The sequence below is a fragment of the Rosa rugosa genome, chromosome 1, assembly GCF_958449725.1.
Source record: "Rosa rugosa chromosome 1, drRosRugo1.1, whole genome shotgun sequence".
Taxonomy (NCBI): domain Eukaryota; kingdom Viridiplantae; phylum Streptophyta; class Magnoliopsida; order Rosales; family Rosaceae; genus Rosa; species Rosa rugosa.
In genome coordinates this window covers 28,563,122-28,584,244 of record NC_084820.1, presented here as the reverse complement: position 1 = coordinate 28,584,244, position 21,123 = coordinate 28,563,122, and the positions used below count along the sequence as shown (strand labels likewise).

Here is a 21,123-nt window from a genome sequence, read left to right as displayed (position 1 = left end):
TGAAAATACTATGACAACATAAACAAAAGTGATTATTAAGTAAACTTCTTTCATTATATAGTTAACCAAATTTGTTGTCTTTGGATTGTGTACTTGTTGAGGTTGTGTTTTCAAATTGATTACATTCATTTAGCTTGTGGTCATAACTTGGAGGAAATGAAATAACACATGACTAATTAGGACTGAAAATTAAGTATGATATCGATCAAATTGGAGGAAACTTACTATGTTCCAACTACGCGATTTGTATTTGCTTCAATTTCGTTTGCCCGAATATTCTAGCCATACCAAAATCTGCAATTTTGGGGTCCATATCATAATCCAGTAGAATATTGTTGGCCTTTAGGTCTCTGTGGATGATTCTTAATCTCGAATCTTGATGAAGATATAAGATCCCTCTAGCAATGCCAAAGATAATCTCCAAGCGTCTTGTCCAATCCAGAGATGTCCTTTTCATTTCATCTGGAATATGTTTTTAGATTATATAACTTTCTTGCTTGCTTTAACTTAATTTATGGTACTGCAGCAAGTGGAAGACATACTGAATATGAACGAGTCCAGACTTTTGTTAGGCAGGTATTCATAGATTCGCATCTTCTCTTCATCTTGAACGCAATAGCCTAAGATTCTCACAAGGTTCCTGTGTTGAAGTTTTGCAATCAGCACAACTTCATTCTTGAACTCTTCATCCCTGGCCAGAATTTTTGCTCAGTCTTTTCACGGCTATTTCTGTTCCACTAGAAAGCACTCCCTGAAATGAAAATTCAAAACCTTACTTATTGTACCAGAAACTACTAGTATGATAATTCATATTCAGCCCTTGATAATGCATTTACATAGTGCATTCAACAGCTTGGCCATGGAGTTTTTTGGAGAAGAGAGTAACTTTTTCCATCCATAGCCTACAAGGATCCCTACTACTCTCACAATCCGTGACTAGGTCACTCATTCAAAAATGTGGCACACTTTAGTTCTAGTTATACTAGTTTTGGAAATCCTGAAACAGCTAGCCTTCCATCTTATCTGTTTATCATTTTAAGAAATGTGATAATATGCAAAACTTGAGTAGATTTTCCTAAAATTGTAAATGACATTTGAAATAAGATTGTCAAATCCAAGTCAAATTACTGTGTTCAACTTAGAAAATTCACCAAAAATTCATTGCAAATCCAAATGACAAGGAATCAGTTTTCAAACAAGCATTGGGATGTCTAGTTCAATATACAGAAAAACCAGAACTTAAATGATTAAAGTAGAAGTTCAAATCTCAACAGAAAATCAGAGGAACATTTAAAACTCTGGAACTTTCTCAATTACAGACCAAACTTGGAAAATTCACAGAACATTCACTTTATGTCGAAATGCGATGAAACTTTCCAGATCCTTTGCTAACTAACAGAAGTAAAACATATCAAAAATTCAGGTCATTTGGAGGTCAATAAGTCAGGAAAAAGAAATACCAAAGAAGGCTGTGCTGCAGGACAGTTTCTGCAGATTTCTTTCAAAATACCAGAGTTCTTGGTATCATAATCCTTAAACTGATGGAAGGAAAATGATTATAATTTCACAATGAGACCTATAGTTAACAATACCAGAGTTCTTGGCATCCTCTTGCCTCATCCACTTCTTCTGGGCATTGAGAATCTGAATCAAAGCCCCGGAATTATGCGACGGCAGCTCCTTACAAAGCCAAGCCAGCTTGAACCTCCGCCACTGCTCCGGTAGCTCATCCAGCTCGTGAACCTCTAGATTGGGCGAAGCTGTGATCATCACCAAGTAGACCACTCCTATATATATGCAATGCCCTGCGTCGCCTGAGTAAAACCAAAGAGAAAAGGTAACTTCATCAGACTACATGCATAGCGGAGTCAGGTTTTTCGATTTGGACAAAGACTTTTCCCTAGCATCAATCACTCACAAGGACGCCTGCAAGAGTGATCAACCACAAGCTTGGCTCTGGGTTCATTGGGGTGATTGATACCCTTTAATTGGCAAGGATCACACTCCAAATCAAACTAAAAGTAAATGATAATTAAAGGAAATTAAGACTCTAAATTTATATGTGCAGAGGAGAAACTTCAACAATTCAGTTGTATTCTCAGTAGTACATCCTGGACTAGGTGGAATTTTCACTTAGCAAGGAAGGGAAGACATATACAATACTCTACTTTAAACGCAAGGACCTTCATTTGAACACTACTTACACGGGAAACCATATTCAACTGTTTTCTCTAAAGCTTGTAAATACTATCACATTATGCAAACACTTGCTATCGAAATACAATGACAACAACCAAAATAAGCAACAGATGACATCAAAGTGACCTGTTCATAGTGGTGCTTCTGAACACATCAAGACCTTGGCACAGGTCGGTTCTCATTCCACTGCTCGAACTCATGATTGCTATAAAAAACAATCTCTTCTACTGATAACCTGGTTCACCAGAAACACTCCTTGAATTAGAAAGAGAATAACCTCTTCAGAGAACAGAATTTCAATAAAATGCAGACAAAATCTTTGAATCTGAAACTAATCCAAATGATTTTTCTATGAGTAAAAATAAAATCGGATAGAATAATTACCAAACTCAGTTCTTAACAATTTACCCAATTGAAAGATAAACAAGGACAGATCTATAAGGATTTACAAAAGGAAACACACAGTCCGATCAGAAACGCAACCGATTGAGCAAGTCTCATACAAATTGAAAGCAACATTTACTAAATATAAACCAAAATCAGCAATTCAATAACACAACAATTCAATAGACAAGAAGAGGAAGGATTGAAGTCAGAAAAATGTAGAAAAACATACCTGAAGAGGGCATTACTGGAAACTAGAGAAACCCTCGAAATCAAGGAACTGAATGTCGTGGCAAGGGTATGATTCCATTCCGGCCGAATCCAAGTAGGCGACCGTGGTGATGGACTCGCCCTTCCTGTGCTACCTTACTTTACAGCCAAAAGCAAAATCAGATTTTATTGATTCACCTCATGCATGTTCATCCTTAGACCTTAGGTCTGAAAGAAACCCCAATTTAGTTTGGGAGAGATGAGACAGAGGTATTCCCCCACCTTGGATGATTGGATTAGTTTGAACAAGGATTAAGAGAAGAAGGGCAAGAGAGGAAGGGAGAGCTGATAGCGTCTGGGTTTGGGTCGGGCGTTTCGTTTTGTGATTTTGTCAAGCGTGAAATTTTTTAGTAAGAGATTGGGTGGGAAATTAGAATTTAGCCAAAAAAAATAAGCGGGATCTCAAAATTGTTAACCTTAGTTACGGCGCACATCATAAGAACGCCGTCTTTAGTAAAGTAACATTTATGGCATGCAATAAAAGCACGCCGTGAAAGACTATTAAGAGAAGTCTTTTACGGCGCGCATAAATAGCACGCCGTGAAAGACCAACAAGGGAAATCTTTTATGGCGCGCGATCAATGCACACCGTAAAATTTAGGCAGTAAAAGCCCAGATTTATTGTAGTGAAGGCCTCCATCTGCATCGATCACTAGAAGTCCAGAGGAATCATTGACAAGGTTGTCTCTATTTGCTACCCAAACATCGATCACTAGAAATTCTGGCAAACGTTACGTTGGAGTTTGGTATAAGTTATACCAAACTCCAACGTAATGTTTGCCAGAATTTCCAGGGCTGAAGAACCCTAGCACAAAGAGCTTCCTGCTCGAGACTAAAACGTCGCCGTCTTTGATGGTTTGGTTTGGAGTAATGGAATCAATGGAAATGCAAGAGGGGAGATAAAGAAGGAGGAAGATGCGCAATGCAGTGATCATAGACCATTGAATAGAATTCATGGTTGGGTTTCTAGTTTTCTACCTCAGTGGCGCTGAGATTGATTGATTGATGGGGAGTAGCTGAGATCTTAAATGCTATAAATGTTCAAGAAAGACTCTGATTGAGGGATTTTCCTATTGTCTTGTATGAGTCAATTTCATTTCTTGTTGGATTGCTTCTAATTTCAACTACTGGACTTTGTTTCATGTATTACGTATAGTTGAAGGAATCTTATTTTCCATTAACTTGTCTTGTATCGACATCTTTCTTTCAAAAAGTCAAGATTAATCAAATTTTAATAACTTCTTTCTTGTTGGAGTGCAACATGCTTCTAGATACAGATGGAAAATTATACATGTAGACTTTCTAACAAAGCTTTTGGATTGTATGAATTGGAGGGTTGTGATGACAAGACCGTTATACATATTGCATTGCGGATTGTCCACGGCTCATAAGGCTAGAATCTACTAGCAAAATATGGGCATGGCCATAAGAGACAACTTAAGATATTCTTCTTTAATTTTTTATTTTTCTATTGATGTCTAAGGTATATATTACAAAATTTGACACCTACTCCCCTTCTTCAATTTCTCTTTTTTAATAAAAGGTTCTACTTCAAAAAAATAAAAGAATGTTTCTTTGATGTCAAATAGTTTTTTCATTATTAATTAGTCTGACCGTGCTGAAGTTCATGCTCATCAAGAAACAAAGCCAAGCCAAACTCTTGGCACCTAATGCTCAAACACAACTAATTAAGAGACGACTAAAAACAAGCGAGCGAAGCTCAAATACAGCTAATTAAGCTTTGATAGAAAACGAGCCAAACCAAGCACCTAATGCTTGGGTTGGCTCGGTTTGTTTTCACGCCCTAAGGTCAATTTGTTGTATGCAAAATGGGTCATCAGTTCCCTTGAGATATGATTCACCAATCTCAAACTCCGAATCTAGCTGCATCTCTCACCCAAGTTTGCCTTGTCACCAATTACCATGTCAATTTGCTCAAGTTCATGAAATGCACAACCTTTTATGGCATTCAAGAGGTTTAGTGAAAGACTGGTTTAGGTTGGCTTCATCCTCTACAACCATGTTAAACTGGACAGTGTGCTGGTCTTTTTTTAGTGAATTTTTTAGTTGTAAACATTGTAATCCGGCTTTGCGATCTAGGCTAGGATGTGCGGTTGTGTCTAATCCAATCTCCTAATTTGATTTTCATGTTTAAGGGGATCACTTACATTTTTTTTAATTTTTTTTGGCCATGAAGGGGTCGTTTTGGTTCTAGATCGACAGGCTTAGGTGATTTACACAAGATCGCTCTCAAGTCTACTTCTTGTCGGACTGTTTTTGAATATGGTTGCGCAACGCCGCCCTTCCCGTAAGTGGCTTAAGCCATTCACATGTTAAAGACCAGAAAAAGTATTATCAAATGTTAGCGATCAATCGGTTGCATTATAATGTTACCGGTCACTACATCGGATTTCTGTATTTTGTGTATATTTGGGTCCATTGGGTCATTGGGTGGAGTGTGTTTGGTAGGTGGTAAGATAGTGACTTCCCATTTGGGAGATAATATGTTCGAGCCCCATCAAGGGTGGGGTTGAGTTTGAAAAAAAAAAATTAATAATAATAATAATAATAATAATAAGGGGAAATGATCATTTATCCAATTTTAACTTAAAAATTGCCCACTTATCCAAACACTCTAAGAGATTGCCCACTTACCCAAACATTCTAAGAGATTATTTCCCTAATACCCAATTAAGTATTTTTTTTATTCTTTTTTATTTATTTTTGAGACAATTTTGCCCTCTTCTTCTTTGTCACTTAGAGAGAGAAGTGATCGGAGACCTTGCCGGACTCCGGTGACCAGTGGCCGGCCGCGGAGTCCGGTGACCGGAATCCCGAATCTGGCTACCGGACCGGTGACCGGATTCCGGTGTCTGATTTTATTACCCCCCAATAATACCCAGTAATCATTTTATTGCCCCCCAATAATCATATTATTGCCCCCAAATACACATATTATTGCTCCCCAATAACAAGTTTATTGGGGATCAATAATTAGTGAAAAATGAAGATGTTTTGAATTTTGAAAGCTTTCGGAGGTTTATCCAAATAAATAATCTTATTATTGCCCCCCCCCCCAATAATCTTATTATTGCCCCAATAAACATTTTATTGCCCCTCAGTAATATGATTATTGCCTCCCAATAATATGATTATTGCCTTACAGTAATATGATTATTTCCCACCACGTCGTCACCAATATTTTTGCGAGCTTCCCGAAGCACCAGGCCCACATCAACAATGGTCTAATTACAGTGACCATTGAGAGCAAATAAACAAACATATGTGAAACCACTAAATTACATGCTGATATGAATATTCAGTAAAAAAAATTACAGCATTACCAGCTCTTCTTAAGTTCCTCAAAAACTACTTCCGCCCTGGAAGCAAAAGCTGAAATGTTTTTATGAGCAATGCACAACTCTCAGTTTCACTTCCATTTGGCTAGCTTTGAGGAAACGAAGACCTGGTGATCATCATATAGAAGAAAGAAACATGGTACTATTAAAATATGGAACATTCCCACTTCTTCGATATGTCCATTACATGCTTAATTACTATTAGTTACAGTCACTAACAATTAATCTAAACCCATACCAGATTGATCTTCATCCGTCTTGAGAATCCAGTCATTGGTTGCAGGGTTGCTTCTGAAACCAGCCTGCATCCAAATTCTACCCCTGAAAAATCAAGAACTATCAAAGCATATTTTCGAATTTGAAGCACCACTATACCAGAGATCTCAAACCTGGTAATAACAAAATGAAATTTCCCTTCACCTCCTCCCTCGTAACTGCAGTACTGCACAAAGAAGCACAAATTTCAAATAAACTATAACCAAATGAGAGAGAGAGAGAGAGAGAGAGAGAGTTGATCGGAGCGCCGGCGAGGAGGCTATCGAGCTCGTGCAAGGACTAGAGGCGCGAGTTGACGTAGTGGAACCCGGCCGGGTGAAGACGACAACCAGTGGCCATTGCCGGTGCCGGCGGGGTTGATGGTCCAGTTGGTCCATCCGGTGGGTTTCAGCGGCAGCTCGATGAAGGTGACGACGTGGGTGGAGTTAGCTACGATCTGAGGGATGAGGGATGTGAGATATTTAGAGGTTAAAATTGTCTTCTTATCTTTAAATTGGGTGAGTGAGCACATTAATCTCTTAATGGAGTAAATAGGTTCATGTTACCTCAAATTTGGGTATCTGGTCAAGGCCCCTAATAAGGGGAGTTGGTCCATCCGGTGGGTTTCAGCGGCAGCTCGATGAAGGTGACGACGTGGGTGTGGGTGGAGTTAGCTACGATATGAGGGATGAGGGATGTGAGATATTTAGAGGTTAAAATTGTCTTCTTATCTTTAAATTGGGTGAGTGAGCACATTAATCTCTTAATGGAGTAAATGGGTTCATGTTACCTCAAATTTGGGTATCTGGTCAAGGCCCCTAATAATAAAACTATATTTGGGCCCCTTATGCCAGAGGATTTAGTTCAAACACGAAGTACCCTAATTTGGATAGATTTAAAGTTATCATTTCCAATACGACTCAAAAATAAAACCGAACTATCAATTTCTGTCTGATTCAGGCTAATTCCTCCATTTTTTGGGTCCATACACTGACCCTTATTAGAAAGGTTATACAAAATTTCTTCCCACAAGCTCACATGTTATTGTTCGATTCGTTAATGTTATTTAGGTATGTGAGTTATGTAAAACACTTGTGGATCAATCAAAGATGTGGATTTGTTATAGGGTTTTCATAATCTTTTATTGAAAGAGAACTTTCGTCAATAGCTAGCCAAGTACAACCTAAAAGTAAAGATAATTTACTCTAAAAAAAATGCATCGAACCCACATTTATTCTCCATTTTCTTATAAGTTATAACTACGTGGCACCAACTCCTGCTCTGTTTCTCTTGCTATCAATCGCTGCATCCACATTAAATTTAACTTTTTGAGCATTAAATGATTAGCAGTTGTACTCGTTAAATTTGTTCTTCTTTCTTTTGATCGCATATCGACATCTTCACCATTCAGTTTTCAGATTTATATGAGTAGATCACTTTTGTAAATTTTCAACGAAATTGATAATCGTTAAGGATTGTAATTGTGATTTACAATTATAAGCATGAACGGTTCATGTTGAACAAATTTGGTTCGTCCATTGATTTAATCTATTATGATATCTTAGAGACCATCAATTTGGCTGAAAATTTGCATAAGTGATCTATTCATAGAGTCTTATGAACTGAACGGTCAAGATGCTGATACAAAGGATTCTTTAAAATGACCAAAAAAATAGATCCCTTAATGAAAGGGCCCTCATTATCAATATATAACTATATATCAAGTATTAAATAAACTTCATTTTGAGAATCATACAAATACTAAACGATAGTGTTGAACTCACGAGCTCTCACTTAAAGAAAAATGCTTATGAACTAAGCATATCCTTGATGTAAGTATTTAACTCATTTAAGGCTTAAGAAAATGGACTATTATGCCAGAGGGTTTAGTTTAAACACGAAATACCCAAATTTGGATAGATTTAAAGTTGTCATTTCCAACATGACTCAAAAATCAAACCAGACTATTGATTTATGTCTGATTCGGGCTGATTCCTCAGTTTTTTGGGTCCGTACACCGACCCTTATTAGAAAGGTTATACAAAATTTCTTCCCACAAGCTCACATCTTATTGTTCGATTTGTTAATGTTATTTGGGTATGTGAGTTATGTAAAACACTTGTGGATCAATCAAAGATGTGGATTTGTCATAGGGTTTTCATAATCTTTTAATGGATTTGTTATAGGGTTTTCATAATCTTTTATTGAAAGAGAACTTTCATCAATAGCTGGCCAAGTACAACCTAAAAGCAAAGATAATTTACTCTAAAAAAAATGCATAAAAGCCACATTTATTCTCCCATTTTCTTATAAATTATAACTACATTGCACCAACTCCGGCTCTGTTTCTCTTGCTTTCAATCGTTGCATCCACATTAAGTTTAAGTTTTTGAGCATTAAATATTAAGTTTAAGTTTTTAAGCATTAAACCATTAGCAGTTGTACTCGTTAAATTTGTTTGTCTGTTTGTTTGTTTTTGTTTTTTTTTTATCTCATATCGACATTTCTACCATTCAGTTTTTAGTTTTATATGAGTAGATCACTTATGCAAATTTTTAGCCAAATTGATAATCGTTCAGACGTTCATAAATGTGATTTACAATTATAAGCATGAACGATTCATGTTAGACAGATTTGGTTCGTCCATTGATTTAATCTATTACGATACCTTAACGGTCATCAATGTCGCTGAAAATTTGCAAAAGTTATCTATTCATGTAGTCCTAAGAACTGAACGGTCGAGATATCGATATGTGATAAAAAAAAAAAAATTAAAAAAAAGTGGGTCCCACAAAGGATCCCTTAAAATAAAAGGATCCCTTAAAATGACCAAAACAAGAGATCCCTTAATGAAAAGGCCCTCATTATCAATACTAGCCTTTCTCCACACATGCTCTGCATGTGCAAGTATTTTTTTTTTTGTTCAGAATATAAAAAAGAGAATAGTTATTGCAGAGAAAAAATAGTGGGAGAGAAAACTGGGTTATGGGTTCTTTTTTTGTTTATTTTTTTAATAAAAATACATTTTGTAAATGTCATCATTGTCCTTGAGATTTAATTAATTTTCAAAGTTTTTTAATTTTCTAAGGTCATTTCTGTCAAAATTTTTGATTTTGACTAACAAACCCTCTTCTCTTAGTAATAACTAGCCCCCTTTCAAAAAAAAAAAAATTAATAACTAGCCTTCCTCCACACATGCTCTGCATGTGCAAGTAATTTTTTTTTTTTTTTCAGAAAATAAAAAAAGAAAAGATAATGAAAGAAAACGGTTATTGCAGAGAGAAGTTAGTGGGAGAGAAAAGTGGGTTGTGAGATTTATTTTGTTTATTTTTATTTTTTATTAATAAAAATATAATTTGTAATTGTCGTTATAGCCTTTGTGATTTAATTAATTCTCAAAGTATTTTAATCTCGGTCATTTCTGTTAAAATTTTTGATTTTGACAATACTCTTAATAATAGTATAGATATAGATGTATCAGGTATGAAATAAACTTCATTTTGATAATCATACAACAACTAAACCATAGTGTTGAACTCGCGAGCTCTCACTTCAAGAAAAATGCTTTTAATATGCTCTTTAACTCGTTTAAGGCTTGAGAAAATGGACTTAACCCCTGTGTCAATATGAAGACCAATATCAACATGACAATGACCCAGAAGCTATCAAAACTAGTTAGTTTCGAACTCTTGTCTGGGTCTTCACCAACCCCTCAAAACCTCACCAAAATCATATCTTTCTGCGCAACATCGGCTTCTTTCGATGTGGGTAGCGCCATTCACGCCATTGTTATCAAGTTGGGTTTTTGTTCGAATGTCTATATATGCAGTTCTCTTGTCGACGTGTACGGCAAATGTGGCAAGTCGTGGAATGCCCAGAAGGTGTTCGACGAAACGCCTCACAGAAATGTAGTGACTTGGAACACTTTGATTTCTGGTTATTTGCAAGCTGGTTCCCCACTCAGAGCAACTCGTTTGTTTCTGGACATGTTCAGGGTCGGAACAGAGCCACCGACGACGTTCAGGTTTTCGGGGGTGTTGGTGTGTTGCGCACAGTTAGAAGCTGAAGAGCTTGGAGCTCAGGTGCACGGTTTGAGCTTGAAAATGGGGCTTTGTGATGATGTTGTGGTGGGAACAGGATTGATAGATATGTATTCAAAGTGTTGTAAGGTTAGAGAGTCATGGCGGGTGTTTAATCAAATGCGAGACAAGAATGTTGTGACATGGACTTCCATGGTTACTGGGTGTGCGCAGAGCGGACAGTCTGATGAGGCAATGAATTTAGTGAGAGAAATGCTGAGGTTGGGTCTCAAGCCTAATTATGTCACTTATAATAGTTTGTTGAGTTCATTTGCTAGAATGGACTTTTGGGATTGTTGCAGGCAAATCCATTGCCGGATAGTGAAAGAAGGGTTTGATTCCAACGTGTATATTGTGGTTACCCTTTTGACCTTATATTCAGAGTCTAATAGTAGCTTGGAGGACTTCCGTGCGCTTTGCTCATGTGTTTCAGTGTGGGATCAAATCTCATGGAATGCAGTAATTGCGGGTTTTTGTAATATTGGGAGCAGTGAGGAAGCTCTGAAGTGTTTCTCTGAAATGAGGCAGGCCGGTGTTGCTGTGGATTTTTTCACATTTACAAGCATTTTAAGAGCAGCAGGAACTCTTTCAGCACTTGTAGAGGGAAAGAAAATCCATGCTCTCATCTTCAAGAGTGGACATGCTTCAAATTTATGTGTTCAGAATGGGCTTGTTTCAATGTATGGAAGATGCGGTGCCATCCATGATGCAAAGTGGGTGTTTACTTTGATGAAAGAACATGATGTGGTCTCCTGGAATTCATTATTATCAGGTTATGCACATCATGGATTTGGGAAGGAGACTGTTGAATTGTTTGAGCAAATGAGAAGAACAGCGGTCAAACCAAATAATACCACCTTCCTGATTGTACTAACTGCCTGTAGCCATGTTGGTCTGTTGGACAAAGGGCTTGAGTATTTCAATCTAATGACAAATGATGATTTGCCTGAACCACCTAAGGTGGAGCATTATGCTACCGTCGTTGATCTTTTTGGTCGGGCTGGAAACCTTCACCAAGCGGAAGCCTTTGTTAATAGCATGCCAATAGAGCCAGGTGCCTCAGTATACAAAGCTCTACTTAGTGCGTGCCAAGTTCATGGAAACAGAGAACTTGCTCTTCGTTCTGCAACAAAGCTTCAGCAACTGTGCCCAAATGATGCTGCAACTTACATACTGCTATCAAATGTGTTGTTGACAAGAGGCTCCTGGGATGATGCAGCAGGAGTACGGAAGCTCATGTATGATAGAGGAATAAGAAAAACTCCTGGTTATAGTTGGATTTGATTCAACATTACAATATGAAGAAAAGGTGGATACAACTTTTAAGATGGACATAAAAATACCTGTTCTTGTAGAAGCTGAGACACTCATTCTTTCTCTTCTCCCTTTCTCCGGCCACCATCATATTTTGTAGAAGCTACAACATGGCCGTGGAATCAGATGACGACTAGGACGAGGATGAGAAGGAGTCATCTGATGTTGGAATGGCAGGACTCGGAAAGATTTTGTTCTTAGATTCAGCTAAACTTTGAGGTATATACGTGATTGAAAATTGTATGCCAATTACCTTGTCAAATATTGAGATGGCTTGTAGCATTGTGTTTGTTTGACACAATTTTGTATATGTTGATTTGGCACCATCTTAAATCTTGTATGTTTTTCTTATAACTAGTGTTAGACCATGTTAATTATACCTGCATATCCATAGTAATGACAACTATACAATCTTAAGCTAGCTAGAACATGCATTTGTAAATCACATCTGAAAATCACTCTGTTCTTCTCTTCTTATTTATGAATGTTACATATAACTCATTCCTCACTCATAATCTGTGCTTGTCTACTAGAACAAATCCTGTTTGCAGCATGAAGTGGTATAACCAACTATCTTATTCTGCAGCTTAGGTATTCCTTTCTGATGTCTAGTTCTTGATCAGATTCACAGGATTTTCTAAGCCTAGAGTTGTCTTGAATTGTTTGCAATGTAGTTCTTTTCCTCGTTGCTCTTACTTTTTTCATTACATGGTGGTTCATCCAGTTTGTTGATGGGTTCTTCAGTCCACTCTATGAGCAGCTTGGCATTGAGATCTTTGGTAAGTTATGAATGTATAATTAGTGTTTGTTGAAAACCAGCTTTAAAAAGTGAGGCAAACAGCCAAAAACTTGATAATAGTTGTTGCTTTCTATAGTTGATACAATTTTATTTTTTTTGGCGGTTGTATAACTTTTGGTGATGCCACTCTTTAAGGACCGTAAAGTGGGGTAGTTTTATTGAGAACATCAATTTTGATTTTGAGGTAGGAAGGTTGGCAAGATAATACGAAGGTTTTGGAAAGTGCAGAGAAGATTACATGGTCACTGAGCATTTGCGTGTCCACAATTTGATATATGACCTCATAGTTTAAGTCCAGATGTGCTTAACAGTGAAGCAAATGCAGTTAATGATGGAGCTTCAGTCTTGTAGGAATGTCTTGGGTTGCATAAAATCTGAAGAGCTTAAGTTGTAATGCCAAGTAGATTACAGACCCAGTGCAGAAATGCTATGATGATTTAATGCCAAAGGGGATTTAGTCAATGGCTTGTGTGGGAAATATTAGCTTGTAATGAGTGCCCACCTAATAAGTCAAATGATGTTTATGAAAAACCATGTTTATCTTTCCAATGTGAAAATTTCTTGCTTTACACAGTTTTGTTTTGAGTTTTTTACTGAATGATGGGAATCCCGTGTGTGTCTCAAGGCTCTTCGTTTGTGATGCAGGACTTGGATTTATCACATCCTTACTTTTCGTATTCTTTGTTGGCGTCTTTGTTTCGTCATGGATGGGTGCCACTGTTTTCTCTCTTGGAGAATGGATTATAAAGAAAATGCCTTTAGTTAAGCATATCTACTCAGCCTCCAAACAAATTAGTTCCGCAATTTCTCCAGGTAATACTTTATTTAATTTATGTTTATGCTTGGTGACTATGCATTTCATTGCATGAAGAGAAAATGCACAAGTACTTGAACACAGTAGGGATGCAGCATCTAGACATGCAGCATCTAGACAGAGCACATGTAGCTAATGCTTTATTTAATTAGTTCCAGGGATGCAGCATCTAGACAGAGCACATGTACTTTTGCAGCATACTAAATCCAGACCATTAGATCCCATGTTTGCCTTCATTTGAGACTTATTACATTCTATTATTTTCAGTCATGCGGAAAATAGTCTCTTAATCTGTTTGAAGTGTTTTAAGTACATTGTGAATTTACTTTAGCAAGAAATTTACAATTTACTTGATAGTAATAGAAGCTAATCTACCCTGCACCTGCCACCTGAGCCCGAATAAAGTTAAATTGAATGGTATGATTAGAACAATGTAATTTCAGCAATATGCTTTGATTTGGATTTTGGGCTGAGAGCTACATATTCCTTGCAGGCCAAAATACCATAGCTTTTAAAGAGGTAGCAATTATCCGTCACCCACGTGTTGGCGAATATGCTTTTGGGTTTATTACATCAACTGTTACCCTTCAGGTTCTCATCTTTATGTTTCTTTTCATTTCTTTCCTGTCTAAAATAGTCTTGTGGTTGATATTCTGTATTTCAAATCATTGAGTTAAATTTATTTGCTCAAATACGTCTGACTTTTCAATTCATTTAGAATGAAATAAGAAAAAAAAATACTTTAAGAAACAAGCAGTGGTTTAGAAATTGTTATGAAAGGCCCTTATAAAGGTTACCCATGTCAAAGCTGTTGGGCATTGATTGATGTGGTTGTTCCATCTTCAGTATAGAAGGTCATTGAAGATGCATTCTCATCATCAGCATCTGTAGAATATTGTTGGGTATATGGGACCAATGATCGGCCCTGGGAATCTCCCAGCTGGCGAACTTCAAAATTCTTTCCTTGCTTATATATTTCTGGTAGAAGTTGGTGGATACGTGGGCCTTGAAAGCAGAAGATAAATATGTCCTTACTTTGTATATCAGTCATTCATACCAGTTACCTGACAAAAGAGAAGATCCTATTGGATAATTTTTTGTTCCAAGGTCCAATACTCTTGTATTGGAATATTCCATCGATCAAAACATGCCAAAGACTGTGCACACCTTAGTTGAGACTTATATGGCAATAGATTTCATACTATTTGGTTCTAGTTTTCTTCCTATTTCTTATGTTTCCTCGCTTTATTATTCTGTATACAGTTTGCCTGCAAAGAAATGTTGTCATACGTTAGGAGGATCTTTTTCCTTTACTCCAACTAAAAAAATGACTTTGGGCTTGGAGTTTTTGACCAGCCACCAAGTATGTCAAGTATTGTCTTTTAGTTTGATGTGTCAAACACTTGCTAATATTTGATTTTCTCTCTCTTTTTTCTTCTTTCTTTTCTTTTCAGAGAGATAACGAAGATGAAGAGTTATGTAGTGTTTTTGTCCCAACAAATCATCTATATATAGGTGATATATTTCTCGTTAGCTCCAAAGATATCATAAGACCAAATCTGTCTATCCGAGAAGGCATAGGTATGTTTTATCTTTCTTCAATTTACCAAATCGTTGTATTGTGATCATATTGTCTCTTTGTTTATTGATTTTTTTTAGGGGACGTGAGGAATGATTGATTTAATCATATACAGTGATCTTGATTGCAATGCTATTTACTATTATACTTGGCTCTCACAAGGGATGGTTTAATTGGTAAAGACCCATGCTTTTGGCAGCATACAAGGGTGGAACTAGGAGAAATTTAAGGGGAGTGCATAGGCAGCATAGGCCCTTAAATTTTTGTTTGCAAGAAACTACCTGGGCTGAGTATTCCTTGTGGGTGGTTTTGCCATTGACAGCATAGGCCCTTAATACAGCTCTTCTAGAGCACTTTAGGCCGCCATGACTTCCATGTTCTTGTTGTAGACGTGGTTGAGCTCTCTGCACTCCAGGTTTGCCCACCTGAAACAGTTTCTTCAGTACTTATAAAACTCAAAATTAGATATTGTGTATAGATTTAATTGTTGATGATGTGCTAGAGAAGTTCCATTACATTTCCAGTTTCTCCCTTTAGAGAAATCTAAAGCATGTCATGATTTTAGATATACTCTTTGTACCAGTTCATATAGTTGTGCTAAGTAGTTATTATATAGGATAGGTACTGGCAAAAGGGAATGCATCAATATAACGGTTTTCTTCTCTCCATAATGCAGAGATCATTGTCTCCCAATAGTGGGTTAATTTTGGTCAATTTTGGTGCTTTGGAGATTTACCCAATTTTGGCACCCAATTGCATTGCATCAATACATCAATACACACAGATACGAAAAATCCCCATTGAACAATTGAAGTTAAAGTGAAATGAATCACAGAACATACGAACAGTATAATTCGAGACCAATTACAGTCCTTACTGACCGTAATCAAGTTTGGTGAGCTTCTGGGCCGAAGTCCCAGATATGGGCTAGGGCGGATTCTCTTTGTCAACGCTGGAAGATCTCGTGTCGGTTTTGAGAGCAGCGGCGGGGTTGGTTCATCGCAGAGGTTGGTTCTGATTGCGATAGCCTTCGCTCCGAATCGAATCGCTGTTTTGAAGAAACTGAAATTGATCAAGATTCCGAGTCCGATTGCGAATTGGAGTCGCCGGTTTCCGATGGGTTTGGGGTTTTCACTGCGAATCAAAGGCATGGAGTAGGCTCTGATCGTCGACGCCATTGACGACGAGCTTATCGCCTTCACCGCTGCGGAAACAGCAAGGACTGCTCTGATGATGAGTCGCCGGCAAGAGAGAGAGAGTTGGTTTTGGTGACCGGCGAGGACGGTGACGACGCCGACGAGGACCACTGGGGATCTGGGCCGTGAGCGTGAAGGAGGGAGGAGAGTGTGTTGCTCGTGACCGGAGAAAGAGAGAGAGAGAGGCATGGCATGGCATGGATGTAGTTTTTTAATTAGACTAAGGGTAAAAATGTCAAGTTAGTTTAAATTGTGTTAGTGGTAATCAGATTTTTATTACCACTAACACAATTTAAACCAAGAACCCAAAAATTAATACTAAACCTTTGCTTAACGCACAAGCTAGGTTTTAGAGGGAGCCTCAGTCTTTATCGAGCTTCAACTATAGTGCATGTAACATAATTTATGGAATTAACATCTCCACTACTAGTACTGGGGTCTCCACTGGTATAGTTACTTCTCTTCAACAGAAATCCAGGTTTTTTTGGTGAAGGAAGAGCTGCATCGTTGCCTAACACAGACACAACTTTTGACATGGTTGGCCGGTCATTTGTGTACTCTTGCACGCACAGGAGCGCGATTTGAATGCACCGTAGAACTTCACTTATGGGGTAGGATTGACCCAAAGATGAGTCGATGATTTCCAAGGCTCGGCCTTCTTTCCACAAGTCCCAAACCTGAAAACCATTTACAACAGAGGATCAAGTTAATTATCAAAACTAATTGAGTAGGCTCATGAAGCCGTGATCTATGATTGTGAAAATAGCTAGACTAGCTTGTACGCTTACATGTCCAACCAAATTTGAGTCAGGATTATCATAGTAGTAACCGGTGTTCTTTCTGCCAGTAACGATTTCTAGCAGCAGAACACCGAAACTGTATACATCAGACTTCACTGAAAATAGTCCTTCCATCGCATATTCCGGTGACATGTAACCACTATGACAACATAAAGAAAAATGATTATTAAGATAACTTCATTATATAATATATAGTTAACCAAATTTGTTGTCTTTGGATTGTGTACTTGGTGAGGTTGTGTTTTCAAATTAATTACATTCATTTAGCTTGTGGTCATAACATGGAGGAAATGAAATAACACATGACTAATTAGGACCAAGTTTTAGTATGATATCGATCATATTGAAGGAAACTTACTATGTTCCAACCACGCGATTTGTATTTGCTTCAACTTGGTTTGCTCTGAATATTCTAGCCATACCAAAATCTGCAATTTTGGGGTTCATATCATAATCCAATAGAACATTGCTGGCTTTTAGGTCTCTATGGATGATTCTTAATCTCGAATCTTGATGAAGATACAAGATCCCTCTAGCAATGCCAAAGATAATGTCCAAGCGTCTTGTCCAATCCAGAAGTGTCCTATTCGTTTCATCTGGAAAATGTTTTTAGATTATATAACTTTCTTGCTTGCTTTAACTTAATTTATGGTACTACAGCAAGAGGAAAACATACTAAAAATGAAAGAGTCCAGGCTTTTGTTAGGCAGGTATTCATAGATTAGCATCTTCTCTTCATCTTGAATGCAATAGCCTAAGATTCTCACAAGGTTCCTGTGTTGAAGTTTTGCAATCAGCAAAACTTCATTCTTGAACTCTTCATTTCCCTGGCCAGAATTTTTGCTTAGTCTTTTCACGGCTATTTCTTTTCCAGTAGAAAGCACTCCCTGAAATGAAAATTCAAAACCTTACTCATTGTACCAGAAACTACTAGTATGATAATTCATATTCAGCCCCTGATAATGCATTCAAATAGTGCATTCAGAAAAGGGTGAACAACAATCTGAGTTGGAGTTGATTGAGACACTAATTGAGGACAACTACCTTATAAACGTGGCCAAATCCGCCTTCTCCAAGCCTGTTTGGATCAGAGAAATTGTTTGTGGCTGCGGATATGGTGCTTAGATCAAAGAAAGGTAGATCCGACTTTAATCTGCTATCATGAGGATCTGTTCTACTAGGAAAATCTTCCAAGTAAATTGAAGGTGTGATCGCCCCAAATGAAAATTTATTTTGTCTTTCCGTACCTGTCAACAATTAAAGAAACCAAGAATTTCAAGTTAACTATTGGTTTTTCTTAAGAAGCTTGAAATTCTTGCATTTATGTTTAGTGTGCTATAAGGTAAATCAAGTTGTTGACATAGTGACTTACCTTTTCTCTTCATCTTTACGGACCAATATGCGATAGAGATCACAACAAAGAACACTAAAATAGATGTTATCGTAATTGCCAGCTTTCTCTTCTTGCTAAGAGAACCATTTGACTTCTTTGCGTATTTAGCTGCAGACATATATGGCCAAAAATTAACACGATGTACTTAAGAAAATGAGTAACAATAGATTAAAAATGTACCTTCTACTATGATATGTGAAACCAATATTACATTTGAACAAAGGAGAAGGAAGAATGACCTAATTCAATTGAATCAACTCGAACATATAAATCTTGAGTGACATTCGTGTAAGTCCTTGTATCCATCAAGTCCCCGTACCATGTCACGCATCCATTCCCTCCTTGCGGGTCACCTGCACTCGAGTATGCCATGCAAGAACAATCCCGTAAGCATTCCTCTTCACATTCTTTCAAACCCAAGGTCAAGTTTACACGTGCAGTAGATGAGTCTGGTGCCTTTACTAGTGACACCTTCACGAACCCTTCTCCGTTTTTACACACGGATACTCCTTTTTTCCTCACACACCCACCTGAGCCATTTCTCAAGTACCATGCATGGATCAACTTTGGTTCAAACCCAGGGAGGCATGTACACTCGAACTCACCAGCATTGTAAGGGTCACAGTTGCTATTTGGACCACACTTTCCATAGTTGTCACATATCTCTACCGGGGTAGACCAGTACTTGATCCATTGGTGTTCCTGATCTTGCCACGTGGACCGTTCGAAGATTCCCGATTCATTAAGCACCGCCCTTGAGAAGATTGAGTGGTCCTTAATGTCATACATGACGGATAGCTCATCTTGATTGTTCACAAAACTAACATTGAGAAGATTGAGTCGTCCGATTAAATTAGGAGTCATTTCGGGGACACCACTCCATCGCCCGATCCAAGATCCGGCCCGCCACAAGGGAGCTTGACCTTTGTACAAAAACAGCTGCGGAAACCCATCTGGATCAATCCTAAATGAGAAATTCCCGGTTCCCGGGTCATCTTGGGACTTCCAAGAAGTTAGGAACCAGTTGAACCCGGATCGCCTGTTCAGCCCAATTTTCATAAAGGGAAGCATTGTATTTGAGGGATAATCAAACCCTTCCCACAAGCTCTGGCCATTCTCAAACAAAACAAAGTTACCTGTATTCAACAGCTTGGCCATGGAGTTTTTTGGAGAAGAGAGAGTAACATTAGCTGACCATAGAGGGAGTTTTCTGTCCTTTCCATATATGACAAGGCCTCCATCTGCATCGATCACTAGAAGGCCAGAGGAATCATTGACAGGGCTGTCTCTATTTGCAACCCAAACAATGGTCTGCTCTGGAACTTTGTTATACCAAACTCCAACGTAACGTTTGCCAGAATTTCCAGGGCTGAAGAACCCTAGCACAAAGAGCTTCCTGCTTGAGACTAAAACGTCGCCGTCTTTGATGGTTTGGTTTGGAATAATGGAATCAATGGAAATGCAAGAGGGGAGATGAAGAAGCGGGAAGATGAGCAATGCAGTGATCATAGACCATTGAATAGAATTCATGGTTGGGTTTCTAGTTTTCTACCTCAGTGACGCTGAGATTGATTGATTTGGGGGGAGTAGCTGAGATCTTAAATGCTATAAATAATTAAATATTGAGGAAAGACTCTGACTGAGGGATTTTCCAATTGTCTTGTATGAGTCAATTTCATTTCCAGTTGGATTGACTTCTAATTTAAACTATTGGAATTTGTTTTAGGGCAAATGTTATAAATGGTCCCCATACGTGATTTGAGGTCATGACCGTGTTTGTCCCTGTGATTTAAAAATATCTAATCTTGATCTTGTGGTTTGATAAATAAGCTAATCTTAGTCCAACTATCACTGGATAAGGCTACGACCTCTATATGAAATTTTATTCCTAATGTTCATCTTTACTATTAGAGGAAAAAATTCTTAAAAGAAAAATAAAAAATAAAAATCACCCAAAACTCCACCATCGGTAAAAACCCACTCCCTTAACCGGCGGCAAGATTTTTTTCGGGCACTTGCATTCGTATCCTACCCCTAGTGCCATACCCAAAATCAGATTCAGAGGTGAAAATCATTCTTCCTTTATTAAAGTCTGAATATGGCCATCAAAATTGAAATTCATATGATTTGGTACAAGTCCTCCTCTTCTTCATCAGTTTCGAACAAAATTTTGTCAGTTTGCCATTTTTGCTGAAGGACAAAAACTGATTGTGGTGAAAGAGAGAAGAAGAAAACTAAGAGAGAGAACAGAGAAGAATAATTTAACCAATAAGAAAAAGAAGCAAGGAGAGGAGGAAGAGAGAGAAAGATAATATGGTGCAGTGGTGTTGTTCCAGCAACAATGGCAGTAGTGTGCAGTAGGGCGTTCTTTCTTCTTCTTCTTCATTTATCCTCTTTTTTTATTTATTTTTTTCATTTTTCTTATATTATGAGGTTTTATTTTTTGTATTTTTTATTTAAGAAAGAACAGTTGACTGTATTTTAAATGTAAAAGACAAAATCACCCCAACATGTGCTATACGTATGAGGGCCTCACTAACAAAATGTTATAGTTGGACTTGTTAAACAGCGACAAGCGTGGCCCGTGGCCCACCATTGTACCGATACTGTCCCAACTTAACCACCCGATAGGTGTTGGGTTTTAATCACAAAAGGCCTCGGTACAATTGGGTAAGAGCCACC

General features: G+C 37.8%; 2 protein-coding genes and 1 long non-coding RNA gene across 4 annotated transcripts; 1 reads left to right on the top strand and 2 right to left on the bottom strand.

Annotated features, from left to right (window-relative positions):
- Positions 1 to 24: 24 nt before the first annotated feature.
- On the bottom strand, positions 25 to 6,979 carry LOC133724527 (uncharacterized). The gene is made up of 5 exons (XR_009853753.1): positions 6,198 to 6,979; positions 2,816 to 2,952; positions 2,326 to 2,434; positions 1,593 to 1,814; positions 25 to 751 (listed from the first exon to the last, which is right to left on the bottom strand). It is a non-coding gene; the product is annotated as an uncharacterized LOC133724527 (long non-coding RNA).
- A 3,114-nt stretch (positions 6,980 to 10,093) lies between these two features.
- On the top strand, positions 10,094 to 13,373 carry LOC133724523 (pentatricopeptide repeat-containing protein At1g11290, chloroplastic-like). Its single transcript, XM_062151281.1, has 3 exons — positions 10,094 to 12,079; positions 12,585 to 12,639; positions 13,305 to 13,373. The coding sequence occupies exon 1, from the start codon at positions 10,094 to 10,096 to the stop codon at positions 11,828 to 11,830; it is 1,737 nt and encodes a 578-aa protein (XP_062007265.1). The 3' UTR covers positions 11,831 to 12,079; positions 12,585 to 12,639; positions 13,305 to 13,373.
- Positions 13,374 to 14,080: 707 nt separating this feature from the next.
- Positions 14,081 to 20,189, bottom strand: LOC133724521 (G-type lectin S-receptor-like serine/threonine-protein kinase RKS1). 2 transcript variants are annotated; one of them, XR_009853751.1, is made up of 9 exons: positions 18,681 to 20,189; positions 18,421 to 18,549; positions 18,093 to 18,295; positions 17,725 to 17,935; positions 17,407 to 17,644; positions 17,037 to 17,187; positions 15,934 to 16,925; positions 15,334 to 15,477; positions 14,081 to 14,537 (listed from the first exon to the last, which is right to left on the bottom strand). XR_009853751.1 is itself a non-coding variant. In XM_062151276.1 (7 exons), the coding sequence occupies exons 1-7, from the start codon at positions 19,969 to 19,971 to the stop codon at positions 16,617 to 16,619; spliced, it is 2,532 nt and encodes an 843-aa protein (XP_062007260.1). In that variant the 5' UTR covers positions 19,972 to 20,189; the 3' UTR covers positions 15,732 to 16,616. The 2 variants fall into 2 exon arrangements, 1 of the variants encoding a protein (XP_062007260.1); XM_062151276.1 differs by lacking the exons at positions 14,081 to 14,537; positions 15,334 to 15,477 and having other exon boundaries at positions 15,732 to 16,925.
- Between the last annotated feature and the right edge of the window lie 934 nt (positions 20,190 to 21,123).